A 23729-nucleotide genomic window follows, 5' to 3' on the forward strand; every position below is an offset into this window, starting at 1 on the left:
CTGTGCAGGCCCCCTGTCCCTGCAGACCCTTTGAGCAGATCGAGCACCTTTGGGGGCCTGGGAAGCTTGGGCAGCCACGCCTTCGGAGGTCTGGGCAGCCATGCTCTGAGTAAGTGACCAGCCATCCGGGTGCCCTGCCTGCTCTCCTCACAGCGGATTCAGGGTGGTGGGTAAGCAGGCCCCTGGCTCACCCCTGCCTCTGCCCCCAGCCCCAGGGGGCAGCATCTTTGCCCCCAAGGAGGGTTCCACACTGCACGGCCTGCCCAGCCCCCATGAGGCCTGGAGCCGGCTGCACCGGGTGCCACCCCCGTGGCCCAAGTCTTTGGACTTGGAGCGGGTCTCAGCCCTGACCAACCATGACCGGGAACCAGGCGAGGGCCAGGAGGAGCGGGAGCGGTGAGTGGACCTTGGCCTCCTCCCTCCCCTTCTCCCCTTGCTTCCTTTGGTCTGAAATCCCCTGTGGGGGCTGGGTAGAGGCAGGAGGGACCCGCTGCTGGGCAGGGGGAGCTGGTCCTGGAGCTGCCCAGCCTTGTGGACCGCATGGGGCTCTGGGGCGGGGAAGCAGACGCAGCGAGCTCAGCGCAGAGCCCTTCCCTACAACACCCAGAGGCCTGGTTCCATCGCCAGCACCACAGAAGTGTATGTAAATAGCGGGGCTCTGGTGGGGTGTGGCTTTGGCTCGAGCCTGCACTGGAGCCCAGAGCTGTGGACAGTGCAGAGTGGACACGGCCTGCCCCAGGCCTGGCAGGCCATGTGCTGTCCCCTGGCGGACGCCCTCCCCCTCCACTGCTTGTCCCAGTGCTGAGGGGGCACCTTGTGGGAGCGCTGCGCAGCTCTCGAGGGGCCACGTGTGCCCAGCAGTTCAGGAGGGCGCGGCCACGGTGTCTCTGGATCTGCCTGGACCTGGTCATTGTATGGTCCTGCGGTGCTCCTCCAGCTCTGAGGGCCGTGGGGCTCCTGGGCATCTGTGAGGGTCAGTGTGTAGCTGTGGGCCCTGCCCCCTGCTCAGGCCACGGTCCCTGGGGCCCCTCCTGGGCAGCTGCTAGCCTTGGGGGCAGAGGTGAAGTGGACAGCAATGGGCAAACCTCCGGCTGGTGGGCTTGGGGCTGCAGTCTGCGGGGGGTGGGGTTGAGGAAGGAATTCCAGGTGGGGCCACCCAGTGGGGCCCCAAGGGTGAAGCCCTGAAGCAGGCCCCTGGGAGCTGTGGCTGCCCCAGGGAAGCCCGCCAGCGGCTCCCTTGAGACCAGGGTGGTGGCCAGGCGGCTGCTTGCACGGCGCTGACCCGTCCGTCCTGTCCCCAGAGTCCTGGTGGAGAAGGCGGGCCTGCGGAGCCCCCTGGGCAGCCTCCTGCGGCACAGCCAGGGCGCCCCCGCCGAGCACCAGGCCGAGCCCGGGGTGGAGGACGGCGCTGCGCGGGCCGCGCGCCCCCCATCGCCCTGCAGCCAGGCAGCCCTGGGCGACAGCCTGCGCCGGGGCCCGCGGGGCAGCGCGGGGGTCAAGGAGGAGCGCGGCGAGGGCGACCTGCTGGGCCTGCACTGCACGCGCCTCGGGCCACCCCGGGCGCGCCCCCCGCCCCCCGCCACTGCTGACCCCTGCCCCGACCCTGGTCCCCGCCCCGACCCCTGCCCAGACCCCTGCCCCTGTCCCCGCCCAGGCGAGCGCAGCTGCAACCCGCAGCAGGTGGAGGCGCGGTAGCCTGGGCCATGGGCGCCCGAGACCGGGCCGGGGACAGCGCAACTTTGTACCTTTTTCCCACAGGTGAGAAGCATTTTTAATGGTTTTGTATTTTTCTTAATTTTGTGCTTCTTTAAACGTTTAAAAGAACCAAAAAAGAAGTTTTCGTTGGGATTTGCGATTCACTGGCCTCAGATCCCTCTCTGCCCCAGGGCTCCTTTGTCTTATTTATGGAGAGAAAACGGTCTTTTAGTCCAGCGCACTGTGAGGCTTCCTTCGGGCGGCCCTGGCCAGCCCTTGGCACTTGGAACCGAAGTTACAGATATATATTAAAATAATAATTAATAATAATGTATAAGACTTTGTTTTTGCCTTATTCTATTATGCAGAAGTATAAGATGATTTCTTTTTTGTTTTTTTTTTAAGTGTAAGTAGTCTGTTAATATAAATATAAGAAATTAAATTCTTAATCTGGGTAGTCTTTATAAAAAGTTTCCAGAAACCCCTCTGGTTATTTGTTTAAAATGTTCACAAGAAAGAAAGAAAGAAAGAAAGAAAGAAAGAAAGAAAGAAAGAAAGAAAGAAAGAAAGAAGAAAGGAAAGGAAGAAAGAACTCGCTGACAGGCTGTCAGTTGTAACCGTGCTTGGAAGTGCAACTGCGGCCACTACCCTTCAACTATGCAAGTGCTCCCAGCTCCCAGGACCTCCCAGACTCCGCTGTCTGTCGCTGTGGGAAGACCTCCGAGCTGCGCCAGCTCCTGAGGCGGCCTGCGGGGGGCCTGAGGCGGCCTGCGGGGGCGCTGGTCCCCAGGCAGCGCCCTCTGAGAGGGCCACACTCCTGGCTGCTCCTGCTCCCGGCCCTTGGTGGGCTTCAGGACTGGTTGGCTCTGGCCCTAAGTACAAACCTGTGGACCCTCATGCTCATTGTGCAGTGCTCCGGAACCCGGCCAGATCGGTGGTCACTAGAGTAAAGAGGCGGCTGGTCAGCGAGCAGCCGCCCGCCCGCCCTCCTCTGGTTGGCTTTGATTCTGCTCCCTCCACCTGAGCATCTGCCGCTGTCTGCTCGTCTTTTACGTTTTCCTGGTGCCACCTTGTGTCCCCTGGGCTTCTGGGCCTGTCCATGTGGCCACCTCAGTGTCTGCTTGTTAAGTTCTCATTTTCAGATCCGCTTTCCCAGTGCAGACTCCGGTTACTTTAAACATTGTTTCATGTCAAACAATGAAGATAAATACAGCCTTGATTTTGGATGCGACCTGGCCCAGTGTCTTGTGTGGCGGTCCTGCAGCGCCTGTGTTCCCTCCGTGGGCAGAGGTGTGATGCCCGGCTCCCACCACCCTCCCGAGGCTGCCTCTCCCCCAACGCCCGCTCCTTCAGGGGAGCACTGGTGCTGCCTCCAGGGACAGGCCCTTTGGCCTGTGCCCGCTCGTGGGAGGACTGCAGCGGGCACAAGAAGCCCTGGGGGGCCCAGAGACCAGGATCCCGGCCCCCAGATCTCAGAGGCCAGGCCCGGCCCAGCTTCACCCTGAGCCCAGCAGTCTGTGCCCTGTGGATCTCAGAGCCCAGGCCCTGTCCTGCAGCCTGCACCATATATGCACCTCAGAGACAAGACTCTGGCCCCCAGAGCCCCACCTGCTGCACCAGACCCTGCCTGAGCCCAACAGCCTGGGGCTTGGCCCTCTGAGAACTCCATTAACCAGGCCCCTGAACCCTATTGTCCAGGCCTCAGTCCCTTGGGCCCCATTGGCCAGACCCCATGAGCCTCCTCAAGGGGCACAGAGGCTGGGTTTGTTTGCAGCAACACCTGGCCATCACTGTGCCTGCTCACCGGGACATGCCCTGGGTGGACAGACCCGCAGCACCACCAGGTGTGGGACCAGAACAGTAGGGGCCAAGTGGGAACTGGTGATCAGAGCCCAGGTCCCTGCACTGTCCAGCCTCCTGCAGGAGCACGGCAGGTGAGGGCAGCCCCACATCCTGCCCCGGAGGACTGCCAACTCATGGCTCCAGGGAGGACTGCCGGCAGCTCTTGCCTCAAAACATTCTGTCAAGATTAAAAACTTGCCCGGCGTGGTGGTGCACGCTTGTAATCCCCGCTCTTGGGAGGCAGAGAGAGGAGGATCGCGCAGGTTCGAAGCCAGCCGCACTGGCTTAAGAGACCCTGTTTCCAAATAAAAATATATATTTAAAAAATAGGTCTGGGAGTGTAGCGCGGAGGTAGAAGGGCTTCCAGGAACCCCAGTACCACCAAAAAAGAAAAAACAAAACAAAACAAAAAAAAAAAACTTGCACATTCCCATTGCAAGCAGGCAGCTGAGCTTGGCAGGAGAAGAAAAGCAATTTCAATCTACCAGGAAGACAGTCTGAGCTAACTGAGCTGGATCAGAAGCTGCACAGGAGCAGAGGTCTGAGCAGAGTTGTGTGTGGCTCACCTGGTGAGCACAGAGCTGAGGGGAGCCGTCTCAACAAGTCCGCTGGAGCTGGCGGCTGCGGGAGTCCAGGAGCTCTCTGTAAATATGGCCACTCTAGCACAGCCAGCATTGCTGAGAGGCATTTTGTGCACCAGGCAAATCATAGCTGACACAGGCTCAAAGAAGATTGCACCCAGGCCAGGGATACGTATGGAAGAGAGCGCAATGCACTTTGCCTGTGTGTATGTGGCACTGGGAATTGAACCCAGGGATTGAACCTCCAAGCTATATCCCAGGCCCAATTTCCGTTTTTGTTTTAAAACTGTCTCAGCTGGGCTGAGACAGCCTCAGCTATTTAGTGAGGCCCTTTGTAACTCAATGAGACACTGTTTCAAAATAAAGAATAAAAAATAGGGCTGGGTGTGTAGCTCAGAGGTAGAATGCCCCTGCGTTTCACCCCCAATATATTCTGCAATAATAAATAAATAAATAAATACAGGAACTCACTAAGTTGCTGAGTCTCCATAAATTGCTGAAGCTAGTCTCAAACCTGCAATCCTCTTGCCTCAACCTCCCAAGTATTTGGAGTACAGGCGTGTGCCACCATGCCCAGCTTTACCAGGACTTTTAAAAATTCCATGTGATGACCACAGAAGGAAATGCAATTTATCTTTCCTCCAAGTTAGGAAAATCACAGATTGGCTTTCCCCAGCAGCAAGGCACACCTCCCACAGTTGGCAGCAGTCTGGGGATTCCCAGGCATCCAGGGCTGAGCTCAGGCAGGGCTGCAGGCATGGTGGAGCCTCACTCAGGACATGGACTGTGGCCAACATAAACTAACACACTTTCTCTCCTCTCTCTCCTCTCTCTCTCTCTCTCTCTCTCTCTTTCTTTCTCTCTCCTCTCTCTCTCTCTCTCTCTCTCTCTCACACACACACACACACACACACACACACACACACGACCACAGCGCCACCCAGTGGCCGTCCTTGGAGTTGCAGGGGAGCGTGGACTGTGGCGGACATAAACACTCCTTGCCCGAGGCCACAGCGCCACCCAGTGGCCACCCTTGGAGTTGCTGGCACTTGAACTAGTCTCTTCCACTGAGGGCACTTTGCAAGGAATACTGTCGGAAATGCTTGGCATGTGTGCCTGACTTCACAGAACAAGTGAGACAGAGCAAATGAGAAGACAGAGTAAATATGAAGGTAGGAGGTGTGGAGAATGTCCGCTGGAGGAGGGCACTTCAGGGACGGCTTGTGGAATGTGAGAGGGAGCCATGTGAGCTCTGGGGAAGCGCATTCCTGCCGAGGGCAACCAGCGCCGGGGCAGGCGGGCTAGAGAGAGCAGACAGGGAAGGGTTAGGGCCAGGAGCTGCCTCTGCCCTAGTGACCCTAGGGATCACAGGCCATGGAGAGCCCCACATTTGCTTTTTGTATTTTTTGTTTCTTTGTTTTAGTACTGGAGGTGGGTGTTCTATCTCTGAGCCATACCCCAAGCCCCTCCCCTTTTTTGGTGGTACGGGGGTTCCTGGAAGCCCTACCTCCGGGCTACACTCCCAGACCTATTTTATACTTTTTATTTAGAAACAGGGTCTCTTAAGCCAGCGCGGCTGGCTTCGAACTTGTACGATCCTCCTGTCTCCGCCTCCCAAGCGCGGGGATTACAAGCCTGCGCCACCATGCCCGGCTTTTTTTTTAAATAGAGTCTTGCTAGGTTACTGAGTGTCTAAGTTGCTGAGGCTGTTCTCGAATGGACAATCCTCCTGCTTCAGCCTCCCAACTACTGAGATTACAGGCATGTGCCACCATGCCCAGCTGCCAACATTTGCTTGTGTGTGTGTGTGTGTGTGTGTGTGTGTGTGTGTGTGGTACTGGGGGGGGTGGAACCCAGGGGCTTTCTACCCCCAGGCTATATTCCCAGACCTATCTTATACTTTATTTGGAAACAGGTTCTCACTAAGTTGCTGAGAGCCTCACTAAGTAACTGAGGCTGGCTTTGAACCTCTGCAATCCTCCTGTCTCAGCCTCCCAAGCATGGGGATTACAAGCGTGCGCCACCATGCTTGGCAACATTTGCTCTTTAAAAGCTCTGTGTGGAGCCAAGCATGGTGGCATATGATTATAAACACAGCATCTGGGAGGCTGAGACAGGAGGATTCCAGTTTGCAGATAGCCTCAGCTACTTAGTGAGTCCCTGTTTCAAAATAAAGACTAAAATATAGGACTGGGGGTGTAGCTCAGAGATAGAATGCCCCCTTGGTTCCCTCCCCAGCACTAAAAAAAAAAAACAACCCACCTCTGTGTAAGTCAGGCCTGGTTATACAGAAACCTAGTGAGACCCTGTTTCAAAATAAGAAATAAGCTGAGTGTGGTGGCACACACTTGTAATCCCCGCGCTTGGGAGGCAGAGACAGGAGGATCACGCTGGTTCAAAACCAGCCTTGCTGGCTTAAGAGACTCTGTTTCCAAAAAATATATATATAAAGCTGGGCGTGGTGGCACACGCTTGTAATCCCCACACTTGGGAGGCTGAGACAGGAGGATCACATGGGTTTGAAGCCAGCCTCAGCTACTTAGTGAGGCTCTCAGCAACTTAGTGAGACCCTGTTTCCAAATAAAATATTTAAAAAGGTCTGGGAGTATAGCCTGGAGGTAGAAAGCCTCTGGGTTCCACCCCCAGTACCATATATATATAGTAGGTCTGGGAGTGTAGTCCAGAGAGGTAGAAGGGTTTCCAGGAACCCCAGTATCACCATCAAAAGAGAGAAAGAAAGGAAGGAAGGAAAGAAATAAGCCAGGCGTGGTGGCGCACATCTGTCCTTGGGAGGAGGATTACAGGTGGTTTGAGGACAATCTCACCAAGTCCTGAGACTCTCATTAACCTAGAGGAGCCCTGGTTCAAAATAAAAAATAAAATAGGGCTGGGGGTATAGTTCAGAGGTAAAACATCCCCTCAATAAATAAATTAATTAAAAGGCTGATTAGTATGTCAGAGGTAGAATGTCCCTGGATTTAATCCCCAGTAACACACACACACACACACACACACACACACACACACACACACGCACGCCCTGTGTGGAGAGTGGATGGCCAGCCTCATGTCCCGAGTTCCTGCTCCTGCTTTAGGGAAGCCCTTTCAGTTCAGAACAAGCAACTTGTTATTCTTACTACGGTGGCAAATACACTTTACACCCTTACTATGGGAACTCCTGGCCCAGCCTCTCCCTGAGAACAGGGATGATGGTTATGCAGCCTGGTCCTTTTCCCACACAGGCCTCCTTTGGAGGCCACTTTTCATGATCCCCAGGTTTTCTATGGATTTTTGTGCTTTTCTGATTGAGCACAATCAGATGGGTGTGGGAAGACACTTCGTGTTCCAGTCAGTAGTATTTATTCATGTGCAACAGCCGGGCCATACTCCCAGCCCCTGGTCGATTTGTTCTATCAGACTCTGTCCTGAGCTTCAAGGAACTCCCGTCAAGAGCAGGCAACAGATGCTGCCACTTACTGCAGATTCTGAGCCCCAGACAGAGCACACACGACCGCGAGCGCAGCTTTTCCTGGGTCCCTCCCACTGGCTGGGATCCAGAGTGCACCTCTCTGCGGTCTGGGTTCGGCTCCACAGTGCACAGGCCCTCGCTCGTTCACTAAAAGAAATGGCTAAAGTCAGAAGACATGCAGAGCAGGACGCGAGCCCCGCGTGCAGCCTCTCCAGGGATAGGGACAGGGCCACTGTGGGGCGCACCGCAAGCCTCCGACTCCCCTCAACGTGTCCTGAGGCGTCCACACCAGAAGCGCTGCAGGAGCACCAGGCTGAGGCTGCGCAGGCAACTGCAGCTTCTGGAGGCTCCACGTAACCAGGGGGAGCCTTGGGGTCCAGCCACGCGCACCCATGGTGCACGCGCACCCCATGGTGGGGCTCCCGCACTCCAGCAGCTCCCACTTCATCCCCGTGCTCTGCGCCCACGAGGCCGAGGACAGCAGCAGCACAGGGGCTCTTTGCCCTTCTGGGTTTCCACTGGATTCAGCCAGCGGAGGGATCGAAACGATTGAGGTGGAGGAGGAGATGCTGGGAGATCCCCCACAGGGCATGGTAGCGCTCTCACCCAACAGATACACACAGATATACGGACATGCTGGTGGTGCACACCTGTGATCCCGGTACTTGGGGAGGCCAAGACAGGAGGACTGAAGGTTCAAAGTTATTAGCCTCAGGAACTTAGTGAGGCTCTCAGCAACTTATCAAGACTCTGTTCCCAAGTAAAAAAATAAAATAAAATAGGGCCAGGGGTATAGCCCGGAGATCGAAAGCCTCTGGGCTTCCAAATGCAGTACCACACACAAAAAGATATACAGACATGCAGACACAGATACACACAGGCATACACAGATAGACACATACATATACAGATACATACAGACCCACACAGACACACTCACTCTGACACCTGGGCCTCGGGCTCTGCCAGTTCCAGTACTGGCTCCAGCTGCCCTCTCCACCCAGGTGTCTCCCTGTCTCTCTGATGCCCTCCATCAGCTTTGGGTCAGACCTATCTGCCCAGGAACTTCCTCTTCCTCTTGAGGCCCCCGGCTCTGCTCTCCCTACGGTGGCCCCAGGCCTGGCCCTCGCCCCGCCGCGGGGACTCACCAGGGGCAGGCACTGGGCTAGGAGGCCGCTGCGGGGGTGACAGCGGTAGAAGTAGTCGTAGTTCACCAGGATGCAGCACTGGCTCAGACATTCGCTGTGGTATCTGCAGTACTCCCCGTTGGGCTGGGGAGAGCAAGCAGTTGCTGCCCGCCCGCCCGCCCGCCCGCCTGCAGCCGCCGGCCTGCGTCCCAGGGCGCCCGCACACCTTGCGCCACGTCACACACTGCAGGAAGACGGTCTTGGAGGTGCAGAAGCGGACGGGGCTGTAGCTGTTCCTGACGCAGCAGGCACTGTGGCACTCGTTATGGTCCTTGCAGGTGTGCCCGTTGGGCTGCGGAGACACCAGCGGCCCTGCAGAACCTGCGGGGAGGGAGGGCCCCTGCCGCCCGCCGAGGCCCGCGCACCTTGGACCAGCCCACACACTGGAAGAAGATGGTCTTGGAGGTGCAGAACTTCTGTGGGTTCAGGCTGTTGGTGACACAGCAGTTGCTCTGGCACTCGTGGTTTTCCTCACAGGCCTCTCCGATCACCTGCCGCATGGGGCTCAGTCACCTGCTCCGGGATACGCAGACGCAGGCCCCAGAACAGGCTCCATGGTCCCCAACCAGCCCCCACCGCTCCTGGCTTCCTGGCATCCTCCAACTCGGGCTCAGCCGGGCGTTTTACAGGGTTAGGTATCTGGGGTTCTCAGAGAGGGTGAGTAACTCTCCCAGGATTACACAGCAGCCCAGGAGCCAGAGTGGGCAGATCCCTGGAGGGGGTTCCATCCATAGACTCTTTTTGTACTTAAAAATAAAAAACCATGCTGGGCGTGGTGGCCCACACTTGTAATCCCCACGCTTGGGAGGTGGAGACAGGAGGATCGCTCAGGTTCAAAGCCAGCCGCGTTGGCTTAAGAGACTCTGTTTCCAAATAAAAATATAAAAGAGGTCTGGGAGTGTAGCCCAGAGGTAGAAGGGCTTCCAGGAACCCCAGCACCACCAAAAATTAAAATTAAAATTAAAATTAAAATTAAAAAATTAAAAATCTTACTAGCCTGGCATGGTGGTACAGGCTTGTACTCTCAGTACTTGGGAGGCTAGACAGGAGGATCACAGGTTCAAGAACAAAGTCAGCAAATAGTGAGACTCTCATTAACCTAGCAAAACCCTGTTTTCAAATAAAAATAAAATAGGGCGAGGAGTGTAGGTTGGAGGTAGAATGCCCTGGGTCAATCCCCAGTACCACACACACACATTATATATCTACCTATCTTACTGGCAGGATTAAAACCAGGACTCCTGCTGGAGAGGCTGTGGCCAGGGACCAGTGGCAGGGGGGAGGGACGGCTCTGACCCTGGGCTGGAACCTTCCTTTCCAAAGTGTGGCAGAAAGGGAGGGGCCAGGCCTCAGCACCTACCTTGTGGCTCTTTTGGGGCAGCGTTTTCTTCTTCATCCAGAAGCTGTCCTTGGACCCAGATGCCCCCCCCAGCAGCAGCAACAGCAGCAGCAGCCTCCACAGTTGCCTGGCCAGGGCCATCTCACCTCCTGCTGGGCCTCAGATATTGTCACAGACACCTTCTTCTTCCTCCTGCATAATAGGTTTTAAAAATTAAGCTGGAGCCGGGCGTGGTGGCACCAGCTTGTAATCCCAGCATTTGGACATCGTGGACGGCCTTAGCTACTTGGGCCCTTTGCAACTCAGTGAGACCCTGTTTTGAAATAAAGAATAAAAAACAGGGCAGGGGTGTAGCTTGGAGGTTGAATGCCCCTGGGTTCCATCCCCAGACCCGCAAAAAAACCCCACAAAACAAAACAAAAAATTAAGATGGAGCTGGGTGTGGTGGTGCACACTTGTAATCCCAGTACTTGGGAGGCTGAGACAAGAGGATGTACCAGTTGGAAGCCAGCCTTAGATACTTAGTGAGGTTCTCAGCAACTTAGTGAGATGCTGTTTCCAAATTAGATATAAAATAAGTTGGGAGAATAGCCTGGAGGTAGAGGCCCCTGGGTTCCATCCCCAAGACCACACACACACACCCAAAAAATTAAGCTGGGCACAGTATCACATACCCGTAATCCTTGGACTTGTGAGGCAGAGACAAGAGGATCACAGGTTCAAGGACAGCCTCAGCAGTGTAGCAAGATTCTCAACAACCTAGCAAGACTCTTTCAAAACAAAACAAAAATAGGGTTGGGAGTGTTCCTCAGAGGTAGAATGCCCCAGGTTCATCCATCTCTCTCTCTCTCTCTCTCTCTCTCTCTCTCTCTCTCTCTCTCTCTCTCTCACACACACACACACACACACACACACACACTTGTAGGCAGGCAGAAAGGGGCCAGGGACCCACTGCCCTCACAGTATGTCAAGGGTTCAGATGTCCTTGTCACCGACCCTCAGGGCATTGTTTTTCACAGCCACAGTAGCAAACTTAGCAACCCTGGCTGGGCGTGGTGTCACCGACCCTCAGGGCATTGTTTTTCACAGCCACAGTAGCAAACTTAGCAACCCTGGCTGGGCGTGGTGGCACACGCTTGTAATCCCCGCACTTGGGAAGCTGAGACAGGAGGATCGCGCCGGTTCGAAGCCAGCCTCAGCTACTTAGTGAGGCTCTCAGCAACTTAGTGAGACCCTGTTTCTAATAAAAATATAAAATAGGTCTGGAAGTATAGCCCGGAGGCAGAAAGCCCCTGGGTTCCACCCCCAGTACCACTAAAACAACAACAACAACAAAAAAACTTAGCAACCCTGCTTCCATCCTGTATAAACACATTAAGAGTAACTTAGTGGAATGACATAAAAGCTAAATTGAATCACAACGGGAACATTTTTAAATTTCAAACTTGCCATATCTTTTTGTACTTTGAACCAGGAAAACATTTTTTTCTAGTCTCAGATCTTTTTTTAGGCCTTTACAACTTCATAGGCCGAGTCTCCAAAGTGGGCACGATGCGCCCGGCTGATCAAACAGGGATACTCCATGTCCACCAGGGTCCATCTCACAAGGTCACAGGTCACCACAGCCACAGTGGCCTAAAGGTGGATGCAGTCAATTTCGATGGACGGGAGAGTGAGCAGCCAGATGTGGTCCACAGCATAAAGGAAGGGACTTGCCAGGCCTGGCGGCACATGCCTGCAAACCCAGTATGTGGCAGGCTGGAGAACAGCCCAGCAACTTAGTGAGGCCCTCAGGTTTCAAAATAAAGAATAAATTAGGGCTCAGGATATAGCTCAGAGGTAGAATGCCCTTGGTTCCATCTCCAGCACAAAAAAAAAAAAGGAAGGAAATTCAGTTACATGCTCAGTATGAATGAACTCTGAAGGCATAGTCAGTGCACTACACCAGGCATGAAAGAACAAATACTGTGGGATCCCCTTAAATGAGGTCCCCAGACTATGCAAACCCTAGACACAGACAAATGGTAGCATGGGGGACCAGGAGGGGGGGAGTTTGTGTTTAATCTGGGAAGAGGAAGAGCTCTGTGGGTGGAGGCAGATTCAGAGCGTGGTGGGCATGCTAACGCCGCTAGACCAAACACATACAACGGTTAAGGTGGTTGGTGTTAAGTATATTTTAGAAAAATAAAAACCAAAGTCAAGATGGGCGTGGTGGCACACGCTTGTAATCCCGGCATTTGGGAGGCTGAGACAGGAGGATCGCGGTTGGAGGACAGCCTCAGGTACTTAGTGAGGCCCTCTGCAACTTAATGAGATCCTGTTTCAAAATAGAGAATTTAAAAACAGGGCTGGAGGTGTAGCTCAGAGATAGAATGTCCCTGGGTTCATCCCCAGTACCAAAAAAAAAACAAAAACAAAAACAAAAACAAACCCAAGGTCACAGCCAGGCACAGTGAGTGGAGCACACCTGTAATCCCAGTACTTGGGAGGCTGAGATAGGAGGATCACAGGTTCAAAGCTAGCCTCAGCAACTTAGTGTGGCTCTCAGCAACTTAGTAAAACTATTTCCAAATAAATAAATAAATGAATAAATAGGGCTGGGTTTTTGTTAGGGGTAGAATGTCTGGGTTCAATCGCCAGTACCATTTACACAAAACAAAACGTACATGCCAAGGCCCCAGCAACTCTCACTAGTACCTGACACGTATCTGCTTCGGAACTCTGAAGTTCAGCCCCTCACTGTTCTGAAACGTTTGGGGCTCCTCCTGGGCTGTGCTGTCAACCTCAGCTCAGACCCTCTCGGAGCCTGCTGGGTCCCCTCCTGAGCACCAGTGTCAGGGTTGATTCTATGGCATCTCAACCTGCTAAATAAAGGTTGATGCCAGATCTTGCCAAGGACACCACAAACCCCAGTGAAATGCCGGCCATCGCTGCCGTCTGGTGATCAGGGCCCCTCCACTGGTGCCGTGCCCGGCCCATACAGCACAGGAACCAGGAGTGACCTCCGGTGCCAGCGCGAGGAGGGGGGCTATCCGAAGCGTGCCTTCGAGGGCCGAGGCTCGGCAGAGCTGGGGTCTCACCCTGGGCTCTCGGTGTGGATGCAAGGCCCTCGCAGATGCTTACCCAGAGACACAGAACATGAGTTATTGTGAGACTGGCTTTCCCTTGCCGAGGAACTTCCTCTGGTAGATGTTTCTCGAGTACTCGGGGTCCTACCTTCTTATCTTAGGTCCCACCGGTTCCCACATGTAGCAGGGAGGCCGGCCAGGCTGCAACTCCAGAACAGAGGTCAACCCTAGGGCAGAGATGTCCAGGACACCCGGGGAAGTCACTGAGCCCAACCGCCTGCCGCCTCGGCTGTTTCCCCTGGCCCCGCCCATGGCTGGGGACAGCCCTTTGCCATTTGCAGGAGAGACTGTGCACACGGACACGGCCAGGACACTCGGGCAGCAGCAGGACTCTCGCCACATAGGAGCTGGGAGGCAGCCAGACGCCAGGCAGGGCTGGTTATAATTTTTTTAGAGAGAAAGGCTTTCTATAATTTAATATACAATATGTCTGTTTATTTGTAATTAATGCCCAGAACAGGTCAATCCATGGGGATGAAAAGTTGATTAGTGGAAAACCACCCAAGTGTTCATGAATGGATGCGTGTACAAAGAACTATACTGCAAGCCAGGAATGGTGGCAGGCACAGGACTGTGATCCCAGTACCTGGGACACTGAGACGAGGGCTGCAGGTTCAAGGACAGTCTCAGCAACCTAGTGAGGCCCTGTTTCCAAACAAGCAAAAGGGGGCTTGGGATCAATCCCTAGTACCACAAAAAGAAAGAAAAAGAAAGAAAGAAGTGTGTGTGTGTGTGTGTGTGTGTGTGTGTGTGTGTGTGTGTGACCTGAGATATTTCTGTGGTACTAGGGACTGAATCCAGTGGCAATCTACTCCAAGCTACACTCCCAGCCCTTTTTATTTTGAAACATGGTCTTGCTAAGTTGCTGAAACTAGCCTTGAGCCCTAACTCTTGTCTCAGCCTCCCAGGTACTGGGATTACTTTGTAAGATTTAAATACGTTCTTGTTTTTTTCTGTGGCACTCAGGATTGAACCCAGAGACACTCTACCTCCAAGTTATACCCCCAACCCCATTTCTTTCTTATTTGGAAACAAGGTCTCACTAAGTTGCCAAAGGCCGTGCTAAGTTGCTGAGGCTGGCTTAAACCTAAGGTCCCAAGTACTGATCACAAGTATATTCTGTACCAGTATTGGGAAGAGGCTTCAAAATGTATTAATGGTGGCGCACGCTTGTCATCCCAGCATTCGGGAGGCTGAGACCGGAGGATCGCGGTTCGCGGACAGCCTCAGCTACTTAGTGAGGCCCTCTGCAACTCAGTGAGACCCGGTTTCAAAATAAAGAATAAGCCGGGCGTGGTGGCGCACGCTTGTAATCCCCGCGCTTGGGAGGCAGAGACAGGAGGATCGCGCAGGTTCGAAGCCAGCCGCGCGCGCTGGCTTATGAGACCCTGTTTCCAAATAAAAAAAGTATAAAAAATAGGTCTGGGAGTGTAGCCCGGAGGTAGAAGGGCTTCCAGGAACCCCAGTACCACCAAAAACAAAAAAAAAAAATAAAATAAAGAATAAAAAATAGGGCAGGGGGTGTAGCTCAGAGGTCGAATGCCCCTGGGTTCCATCCCCAGACCCGCAAAAAAAAAAAAAAAAAAATGTATTAATGTATCGGTATTGGGAAAGATTTTCAATTTTCAAAATGTATCTTTATGGTTTTTTTTTTTTGTGTGTGTGTGTGTGTGTGTGTGTGTGTGGTACTGGGGGTGGAACCCAGGGGCTTTTCTACCTCCGGGCTATACTCCCAGACCTATTTTATATTTTATTTGGGAACAGGGTCTCACTAAGTAGCTGAGGCTGGCTTTGAACCTGTGCGATCCTCCTGTCTCAGCCTCCCAAGCACTGGGATTACAAGCGTGCGCACCACTCCCGGCTCTCAAAATATATCTTTGGTAGTAAATTAAAAAAGCCAGGAGCTTCAAGGAAAAGGCTGCAGATCTCCAGGCACCTTTTTACATTTCTAAATAGAGGCAAACTTCCTCAAGGATGTGGGGAAATCCCAGATTCTGGATAAGCAACTTAACACATTTTGGAGTGTAACAAAAGGCGTGGGGGTCTGTGCCTGAGACAGAGCTGCTCCCCTGCCCCAGAGGGGTAGATCTAGGCGGGTGGGAAGACGGGTTATAAGAATACTGTGTCCAGGAACCTTCCGTGGCTTCGTTCCAGGTCATCCCACTGTCCCTCTGTGGTGTGGCGCTTTACTCGAAGCTCTGTATTTCCCTCTTTCTAATGGGGCCATAACAGTTACAACCTGTACTTTTATCTTTTTTTTTTTTTTTTTTGGTGGTACTGGGGGTGGAACCCAGAGGCTTTCTACCTCCGGGCTACACTCCCAGACCTATTTTATACTTTATTTGGAAACAGGGTCTCACTAAGTTGCTGAGAGCCTCACTAAGTAGCTGAGGCTGGCTTCGAACCTGCGCGATCCTCCTGTCTCAGTGTCCCAAGCGCAGGGATTACAAGCGTGCGCCACCACGCCTGGCCTTTGTATTTTTATCTTTGTCATAATAAACTCATTTAAATCTTCAGCAAGAGTCCGGACTAGTGCATATCTATCCTGAGTCCAGGACAAGGACCCGCTGTTACGGGAATAGTTTCCGGGAGCCTAACAGAGGTCCCCGGGGACAGCCCCCCAGTCATAACAGGTCAAACCGTAATGTGTGCCCCATGCCTGGCTTATTACTTATATGCCTGTTCACTCTGGTGATGGTACTGGAGATGGAACCCAGGGGCATTATGCCTCTGAGCTAGACCCCCTGCCCTCTTTTACTTCTGAAACAGGGCCTCATTACATTTTGAAGGTTGACTTTGAACCTGTGATCCTCCTGTCTCAGTCTCCCAAGTACCAGGATTACAAGTGTGTGCTATCATACTCAGCTCATATATAATTGAAAAAACACAAAGGGTTGGGGGAATAAGTCAGAAGTAGACTGCCCCTGGGCTCAATCTAAGGAAGGAAGAAAGGAAGGAAGGGAGGAAAGAAGGAAGGAAGCCGAGCAAGATGGTGCACACTTGGAATCCCAGTACTTAGGAGGAGGCTGAGACAGGAGGATCGCAGGTTTGCCGCCAGCTTCTGCTACTTAGTGAGGCCCTCCAAAACTTAGCGAGACCCTTTTTCAAAATAAAGAATAAAAAAATAGGGCTGGGGTGTAGCTCAGAGGTAGAATGGTAGGATGGGGTTCCATCCCAGGAGAGAGAGAGAGAGAGAGAGAGAGAGAGAGAGAGAGAGAGAGAGAGAGAGAGAGAGAGAGGAGGGAAGAAGGGGGAAAAGGAAAGGAAAAAAGTTAAATATAGCTATCTTAGGCCATAAATTCCACTTCAGACATATGCCCAAAATAATTGAAAATAGGCACTCTGTTAAAAGAAGAAATTTGGGCAAAATTAAATTTAATAGAGTTTAATTTCCAAAGAAGGATTTATGCAGAACAGAAAAATCCACGAAGAGGAAGTGGATAGGTGGTCGAGACGGGAGGGAGAGGAAGTGGATAGGTGGTCGAGAGGGGGGGGGAAGGAAGTGGATAGGTGGTCGAGACGGGGGTGGGGGGGAAAGGAAGTGGATAGGTGGTCGAGACGGGGGGGGGGTGGTGGTGGTGGGGGGTAAGGAAGTGGATAGGTGGTCGAGACGGGGTGGGGGGGGTAAGGAAGTGGATAGGTGGTCGAGACGGGAGGGAGAGGAAGTGGATAGGTGGTCGAGGGGGGGGGAAGGAAGTGGATAGGTGGTCGAGACGGGGGTGGGGGGAAAAGGAAGTGGATAGGTGGTCGAGACGGGGGTGGGGTGGGGTGGTGGTGGTGGGGGGTAAGGAAGTGGATAGGTGGTCGAGAGGGGGGGGGAAGGAAGTGGATAGGTGGTCGAGACGGGGGTGGGGGGGAAAGGAAGTGGATAGGTGGTCGAGACGGGGGGTGGGGGTGGGGTGGTGGTGGGGGGGGTAAGGAAGTGGATAGGTGGTCGAGACGGGGTGGGGGGGGTAAGGAAGTGGATAGGTGGTCGAGACGGGAGGGAGAGGAAGTGGATAGGTGGTCGAGACGGGGTGGGGGGGTAAGGAAGTGGATAGGTGGTCGAGACGGGAGGGAGAGGAAGTGGATAGGTGGTCGAGACGGGGGGTAGTGGCTGCTTTGCCAGTAGTAGTCTTACTCTGGGGTGGTGAAATGCTTTAAAACTAGATACAGGTGGTGATTTGCACAATACCATGAACATACTAAATATCACTGAACCGCTCACTTTAACATGGTTATATGCTGTGTGGATTTTACCTCTACAAGAGAGTAAAATGTAAAAAAAATCCTTTGGTAATGTTTAGAATTTGCTTCAAAATAACGTGAGTGGGATCACACACACACACACACACACACACACACACCACCACCACCACCAACAACAACAACAAAACAACAACAAAACAGCTGTGTTTTGCAGAGAAAAAGCAAAAAACAAAAAGGATGGGAAGTGTAATAAAGCTGGAGCCACAGCAACTCAGCCTGGAGAAAGGAGCGCAAGCTGGCGGGGAGGGGAGGGGACGGTCGCTGGCAGCCGCCTCCTGGGCTGGACCTTGCTGGGCGGCCCAGCTGGGGCCTGGGCTGGGCGGCCGGCTCCCGCCACGCCCTCGGGGCCGCAGTCCGAGCACAGGGGCCAGGCTGGGCGCAGCGCCTCGCCATGGCCGCCGCCCAGCCCAAGCCACCGGGGCCCGCCTTGGCCCGGCGCCTGGCCCGGAGCTGCTGGTCCGCCTTCTGGGACTACGAGACGCCCAAGGTGGTCGTGGTGAGGAACCGGCGCCTGGGGGTCGTGTACCGCGCGGTGCAGCTGCTCATCCTGCTCTACTTTGTCTGGTGCGCGGGGCGGTGGGGAGGGGTCTGGGCTGGCGTCGGGGCAGCCCTGACCCGTCTTGGAATTCTGGGATCCAGCGTGGGTGTCCACGGGGGTCCCGGGCCCTCCGGGTAGCCTGGGGAGCTGGCACGCCCTGCCCGCAGGTACGTCTTCATCATACAGAAAAGCTACCAGGACAGCGAGACCGGCCCCGAGAGCTCCGTTATCACCAAGGTCAAGGGTATCACCACGTCTGAGGACAAAGTGTGGGACGTGGAGGAATATGTGAAGCCCCCGGAGGTGTGTCCCGCCCCACCCCGGGTGCAAGGTGTAGGAGCTGCCCGGCTCACACCTTCTCTTTGCACCAGGGAGGCAGTGTGTTCAGCATCGTCACCAGGATCGAGGTCACCCCCTTCCAGACCCTGGGAACCTGTCCTGAGGTGAGGCAGTCAGGGGCCTGGGGAGGCCTGGGCCAGCTGCGGGGTGGCCAGCCCCTGACTCAGTCTGTCCACCCAGAGCATACGGGTCCCTAATGCCACCTGCCATTCAGATGAGGACTGCCTGGCTGGGGAGCTGGACATGCTGGGCCACGGTTAGTGTGCGCCTGCGGTAACAAGGAGGGGTGAGCTGCAGCCCCCGGCTCAGCTAATGTCTGCCCCGCAGGGCTGCGGACCGGGCGCTGTGTGCCCTATTACCACGGGGCTGCCAAGATCTGTGAGGTGTCTGCCTGGTGTCCGGTGGAGGATGGGGCTGCTGTCAGGTGTGCAGGGCCCAGGATCCCGCCACTGTGCTCCTTAGGGGAAGGTGCCTCTGGGAGGGGAGACTAAACAACCCAACTGTGCCTCCTCAGCAAATTTCTAGGTACAATGGCCCCCAATTTTACCATCCTCATCAAGAACAGCATCCATTACCCCAAATTCCAGTTCTCCAAGTAAGAACCAGTAGAGCATTGTGATGGGAGGATGGGAGGGGGGTCCTACTGGAGTGAGCTGTTTGGGAACGCTGGGAACATGGGCCTCTGCCTCTGCCACTCCTGAGGGGCAACATCGCAAGCCGGAAGGACAACTACCTGAAGTACTGCACATTTGACCACGTCTCAGACCCGTACTGTCCCATCTTCAAGCTGGGCTTCATTGTGGAGCAGGCAGGAGAGAACTTCACGGAGCTGGCACAGAAGGTAGGTGCTGCTGGGCAGGGCAGTGCTGGGTGCCAGCGTCTGCTGCCCAGGAAGGCCCTCCTATCTTGGCCAGCCCAGTCCTATTTAGGCAGAGGACAGAAACACGATCGGGCTGACCAACCGGTGTATGCACGCAGCTGCTTGGTTACCAACACCTGCTCATGGCCAGTGCCCCAAGCTGGACATTCACTTAGCCCTGCGCTCTTGGCCCAGCCTGCGAGGCCTCCCCTAGCCCCTTCTTCCTGCTCACTCCTCTGCAGGGTGGCGTCATTGGGGTCATCATCAACTGGAACTGTGACCTGGACTTGGCCCCCTCAGAGTGCAACCCCAAGTACTCCTTCCGGAGACTCGACCCCAAGCACGTCCCTGCCTCCTCAGGCTACAACTTCAGGTACCACGTGAGGCTGACAGCCCTGTCTGCTCTGGCTCCAACTCCCTTGGAGCGGCTGTAGAGAAGAATGCTACCGATGCACGCTCCGGGGGCCAGGTGCACGGACGGTTTTCATTCCACCCTAGGTTTGCCAAGTATTACAAGATAAACGGCACCACCACCCGCACCCTCATCAAAGCCTATGGAATTCGCATCGATGTCATCGTGCATGGACAGGTACGCAGCTGCTGGGGCTGGAGCTAGCCAGCCCTGCCCCTGAAATGCCCCCAGGACAGAGCTGGCCCCATGGGCTCCCTGCTGCAGCCCTCCCACAGCCCCACTCCTGAGGTCTAAAAGCAAGCCTGTTCTCCCCAGGCAGGGAAGTTCAGTCTGATTCCCACCATCATTAACCTGGCCACGGCTCTGACCTCCATTGGGGTGGTAAGGACCCTCACCGGCTCCCCACTGAGGGCTGGGTGGGTGGGAGGCTTTCATGCTCTTAGCACTGGTGTCTGTTAACCCCAGGGGTCCTTCCTGTGTGACTGGATATTGCTAACATTTATGAACAAAAACAAGGTCTACAGTCATAAGAAATTTGACAAGGTGTGTACACCGAGGCGCCCCCCAAATAGCTGGCCTGTGACCCTTGCCCTTGTTTTGGGCCAGGGCCTTCCCCCACCCAGTCACTGTTCCCAGAACCAGGGACCCAGCCCTCCATCGGGCCAACACGGGACAGAACTGGGCCCGGCTGTCTGGCCCCCACAGCCTTGTCCCAGCTCTGCCCCATCTGAGCAGATGGTGGACACTCATCACCGTGTAGGACCGAGGCCTCCCACCTCCGAGCCTCCCCAGGACTCCACGCCCACAGACCCGAAAGGGCTGGCCCAACTCTGAGCTTCCCACTCTGGCTGTGCTTCAGCCCTGGGCCCTTCCAGAGGTAGCCTGGCTGCAGAGGCAGCCCCCCCAGGACCCGCATACTCTGTAGCCAAGCATCTCCAAGAAACTGGAAAGGAACCCGGGAGCAAGAGAGGCCTCAGTCCAGCTCCAGACTCTTCCCACCCTCCCCAGGTCTGTAGGGAGAGGCAGGCTCTGGCTACCTCCTCCCCAACAAACCCTCCACGGGGCTCATCGCTCCTTGTCCACCCACTGCCTACTGGGACCCCACTACAAACTATAACCCCAAACCCCTCCCTTTAAAGTCATAGCATGCTCAGTCCAATAAACTTGTTCTAGAGCCTTCTTGCCTTATTCTTTGGGGTAAAGCCATGAGCCCAGAAACAGGATAGGGGCTCTGCTGGCCAGGTGTCTGAGGTCTGGGTTATCTGCGCTTGAGATAGCCTGGGCGGAGTGCGTAGGGCACAAATACAGCCACGTTTGCCAAGGGGACCAGGCCACGTTCAAAACCCCTGCAACAGGGTGGTGCTAGGAGCATGGCACTATGGGGGGCGAGCAGGGTGAGGACAAAGGGCCTGGAGCTGGCACCGAGGGTCATCCAGCCGCTGTGTCCTCAGGGTTGTGCCGTAGTGCCAACTGGCCAGGACAGCTCCATGGTGAAGACATGCCCAATCCCACAGACCGGCACTCATCTCAGGTGCAGGCTGTCTCCCAGGTGAAGAGCAGGAAGGATCCCGCAGCCATCTCTCACAGCCTGAGTCTGGGGTGGCTTTGGGACCACACGTAAGCCCTCATACTTGGTAGCATTTGTAGGTCACAAGGAGGGATTCTGTGTGCAGCTCCTCCTTTTGTGGGCATGGCTTCCTGGGTCACCAGACACCTGTGGCATCCTCGGTGTTTGGGTCACAAGACTGGTTTTGGAGAAACTGGCCTTTGCACTTGGGTCCCTGGCTGCAGCTCAAGAACCAGGGCCAGAGGCTCAGGTATCTCAGGTCTAAGCCCCCAAATTGGCCATAGTGAACCCAGGCCTGGCTGGGCCCATGGCTCCATGAGCTATCTGGTTCCTTGGGCAGCCCTGCTGGGGTACAGATGACTGTCCCTCCCCTCACCCATCTCCAGCCAAGCTTCCAGGAAGCTTGCTCCCTCCTCCTCCCCCTCGCCCTAATTTGATTTGATCTCCACTCAGGTCTCAGTAGGCTCAGGCTCAATCCACATTCCTAGCCAGCAGGTCCATGGGTATCAGGGGGGTTTCAGGTTTCTCCCTGCAGGCAGCCTGAGCTCATAGGGTTCAGCTGGGCATGATGGACAGGCTGGAGATTCAGCCCTCCTTCCTTTCAGAGACAAAGGCACTCCCAAAAATACAGAGTGGCAATCTAAGGAAACGTAAGTGTAAAATGTAAATGAAAAAAAGTATAACAAAAGCCGGGTGTGGTGGCGCACGTTTGTAATCCCAGTACTTGGGAGGCTTAGACAGGAGGATCACAGGTTCATGGCCAGCGTCAACTACTTAGTGAGACCCTCTGCAACTTACACCCTGTTTCAAAAATAAAAAATAGCCGGGCATGGTGGCGCACACTTGTAATCCCAGTATTCAGGAGGCTGAGACCAGAGGACCGCGGTTCGCAGATGGCCTCAGCTACTTAGTGAGGCCCTCCGCAACTTAGTGAGACCCTGTCTCAAAATAAAGAATAAAAAATAGTGCAGGGGGTGTAGCTCAGAGGTTGAATGCCCCTGGGTTCCATCCCCAGACCCGCAAAAAAAATTTTTTTAAATAAATAAAAAATAAAAAAAATAGGGCTGGAAGTGCAGATCAGAGGAGGTAGAATGTCCCTGGGTTCAATCCCCACTACTGAAGAAAAAAAAAAAAAAAAAAAAAAAAAAAAGAAAGAAAGAAAGAAAAAAGAAAAAAGGAAAAAGGAAAAAAAAAGTGTAACAGTGACAGTAAGGATTTGGAGCCGACAGTGACTTACCCAGTAGGGCCTCCCACCTTTTCTGTGTCTTGTCCTCTAGTGTATGAGCTTATACTTTAATATTTGCTACCCTGACAAGTTGGCCTGGGCCTTTGCAAGAAAAGGGAAACAAGGGCCACTTCAGTGGAGATGAAGGCCAGCCGTGCCTCCCACACCTTGGACGGCAACCCTAAGCAGATGGTGGCCCCTCCTGGGCCACTGAGAGGTGGGGCAGCTCCTGGGAGTCCGGGGTCTGAGGGAGATTTCTCAGGCAGCCCCCATCCCGCTTTTCCCTGTCCCTTTCTCCCCTACAGCTAAAGAGCCTAAAATCTTGTACATGAGGAAGAAGCTTCCTAAAATCCAGGTCTTCACACAAGTGTTAGCCTGTGTATTAAGCACACACTGAAAGACCTTTTCCTCAGCCTGGTGTGGTGGTGCCCACTTGTAATTTTAGTACTTGGAAGGCTAAGGCAGGAGGATCACAGGTTCATTACCCAGCAACCCAGTGAGACCTTGATTCCAAGTAAGGAATAAAAATTGGGCTAGGGTGTGTGTAGTTTGGAGGTAGAATGCCTCAGAGTTCAATCTCCAATACCAAAAAAAAAAAAAAAAGACCTTTCATCATCGGCCCCCATGTCAAAGTGGACTGGAGTAGAAGTACCCATTATAGTCCTAGCAGAAAGAGAATGGGCTCTCCTCATGGACCAGGCAGGCGGGGCAGAAAATGCCTTCCCTGCAGCCCCATCTCCACCTGGCCCTGGCCAGGAGCCTGGGCCTCACCACTGACGGGCAGCACGAACACCCCTCCTGACTGCTCTGGTCCACAAGAAGCTAGTCTGCTCCCCACAGGGTTAGTCTGGGTGCCCCGGAAACTGGCCAAATCCTGATCCGGGAAGACTGTGGGGAGGACGCCCTTCTGCACGGGAACAGGTGACACTCCAGCCCTACCAGAGCCCCAGGGAACAACCTCACCCTGCATCCACGTCACCCTCTGCCCCAGAGTGTTCAGGAGGCAAGAGAAGAGCTGGGGGAACAGCATGTGCCTCAGGAAGCACTTCCCACCCACCCCAGAGCAGGTCAGAAAGCAACAGAGGCCTCGAGATACGTTTACTGGGTAGAAAGGCCCCTTCGGACCCCGAGGCCGCTGGGTTTGTTGGGGCAGACACTTCCTGCTCCTGCCTGTTCACGCCATGGACGAGCTCCCTGAAGGGCTCTTGATGGTCTCCCCCACGCAAGTCGGGGGTTAGTGGTGCAGCCACCTGGAGCAGAGGTGCCTGGTGTGGTGTCAGGATGTCCTCGCCCTGGCATG

General features: G+C 54.5%; 2 protein-coding genes across 6 annotated transcripts in view; both read left to right on the forward strand.

Annotated features, from left to right (window-relative positions):
* Positions 1 to 1695, forward strand: part of LOC308278128 (fibrosin-1-like protein) — a gene marked incomplete at both ends in the record, with an annotated part of 63755 nt that extends 62060 nt beyond the window's left edge. Inside the window, 4 exons of the mRNA XM_080717753.1 lie at positions 26 to 109; positions 210 to 396; positions 800 to 967; positions 1302 to 1695. Coding sequence (XP_080573879.1) covers positions 26 to 109; positions 210 to 396; positions 800 to 967; positions 1302 to 1695 — 833 coding nt within the window. The remainder of the gene's footprint in view (positions 1 to 25; positions 110 to 209; positions 397 to 799; positions 968 to 1301) is intronic.
* Positions 1696 to 17880: 16185 nt separating this feature from the next.
* On the forward strand, positions 17881 to 20471 carry P2RX2 (purinergic receptor P2X 2; the record flags this gene model as incomplete). 5 transcript variants are annotated; one of them, XM_080717989.1, is made up of 12 exons in its annotated part: positions 17881 to 18053; positions 18195 to 18330; positions 18399 to 18470; positions 18547 to 18622; positions 18694 to 18790; positions 18881 to 18961; positions 19069 to 19207; positions 19468 to 19598; positions 19724 to 19814; positions 19953 to 20018; positions 20103 to 20180; positions 20373 to 20471. In XM_080717989.1, the coding sequence occupies 12 exons, from the start codon at positions 17881 to 17883 to the stop codon at positions 20469 to 20471; spliced, it is 1239 nt and encodes a 412-aa protein (XP_080574115.1). The 5 variants fall into 5 exon arrangements, with proteins under 5 accessions (XP_080574115.1, XP_080574116.1, XP_080574113.1 ...); XM_080717990.1 differs by having other exon boundaries at positions 20430 to 20471; XM_080717987.1 differs by having other exon boundaries at positions 20103 to 20471.
* Positions 20472 to 23729: the final 3258 nt, after the last annotated feature.

The sequence above is a fragment of the Muscardinus avellanarius genome (genome assembly GCF_963383645.1).
Source record: "Muscardinus avellanarius genome assembly, chromosome: 21".
Lineage (NCBI taxonomy): Eukaryota > Metazoa > Chordata > Mammalia > Rodentia > Gliridae > Muscardinus > Muscardinus avellanarius.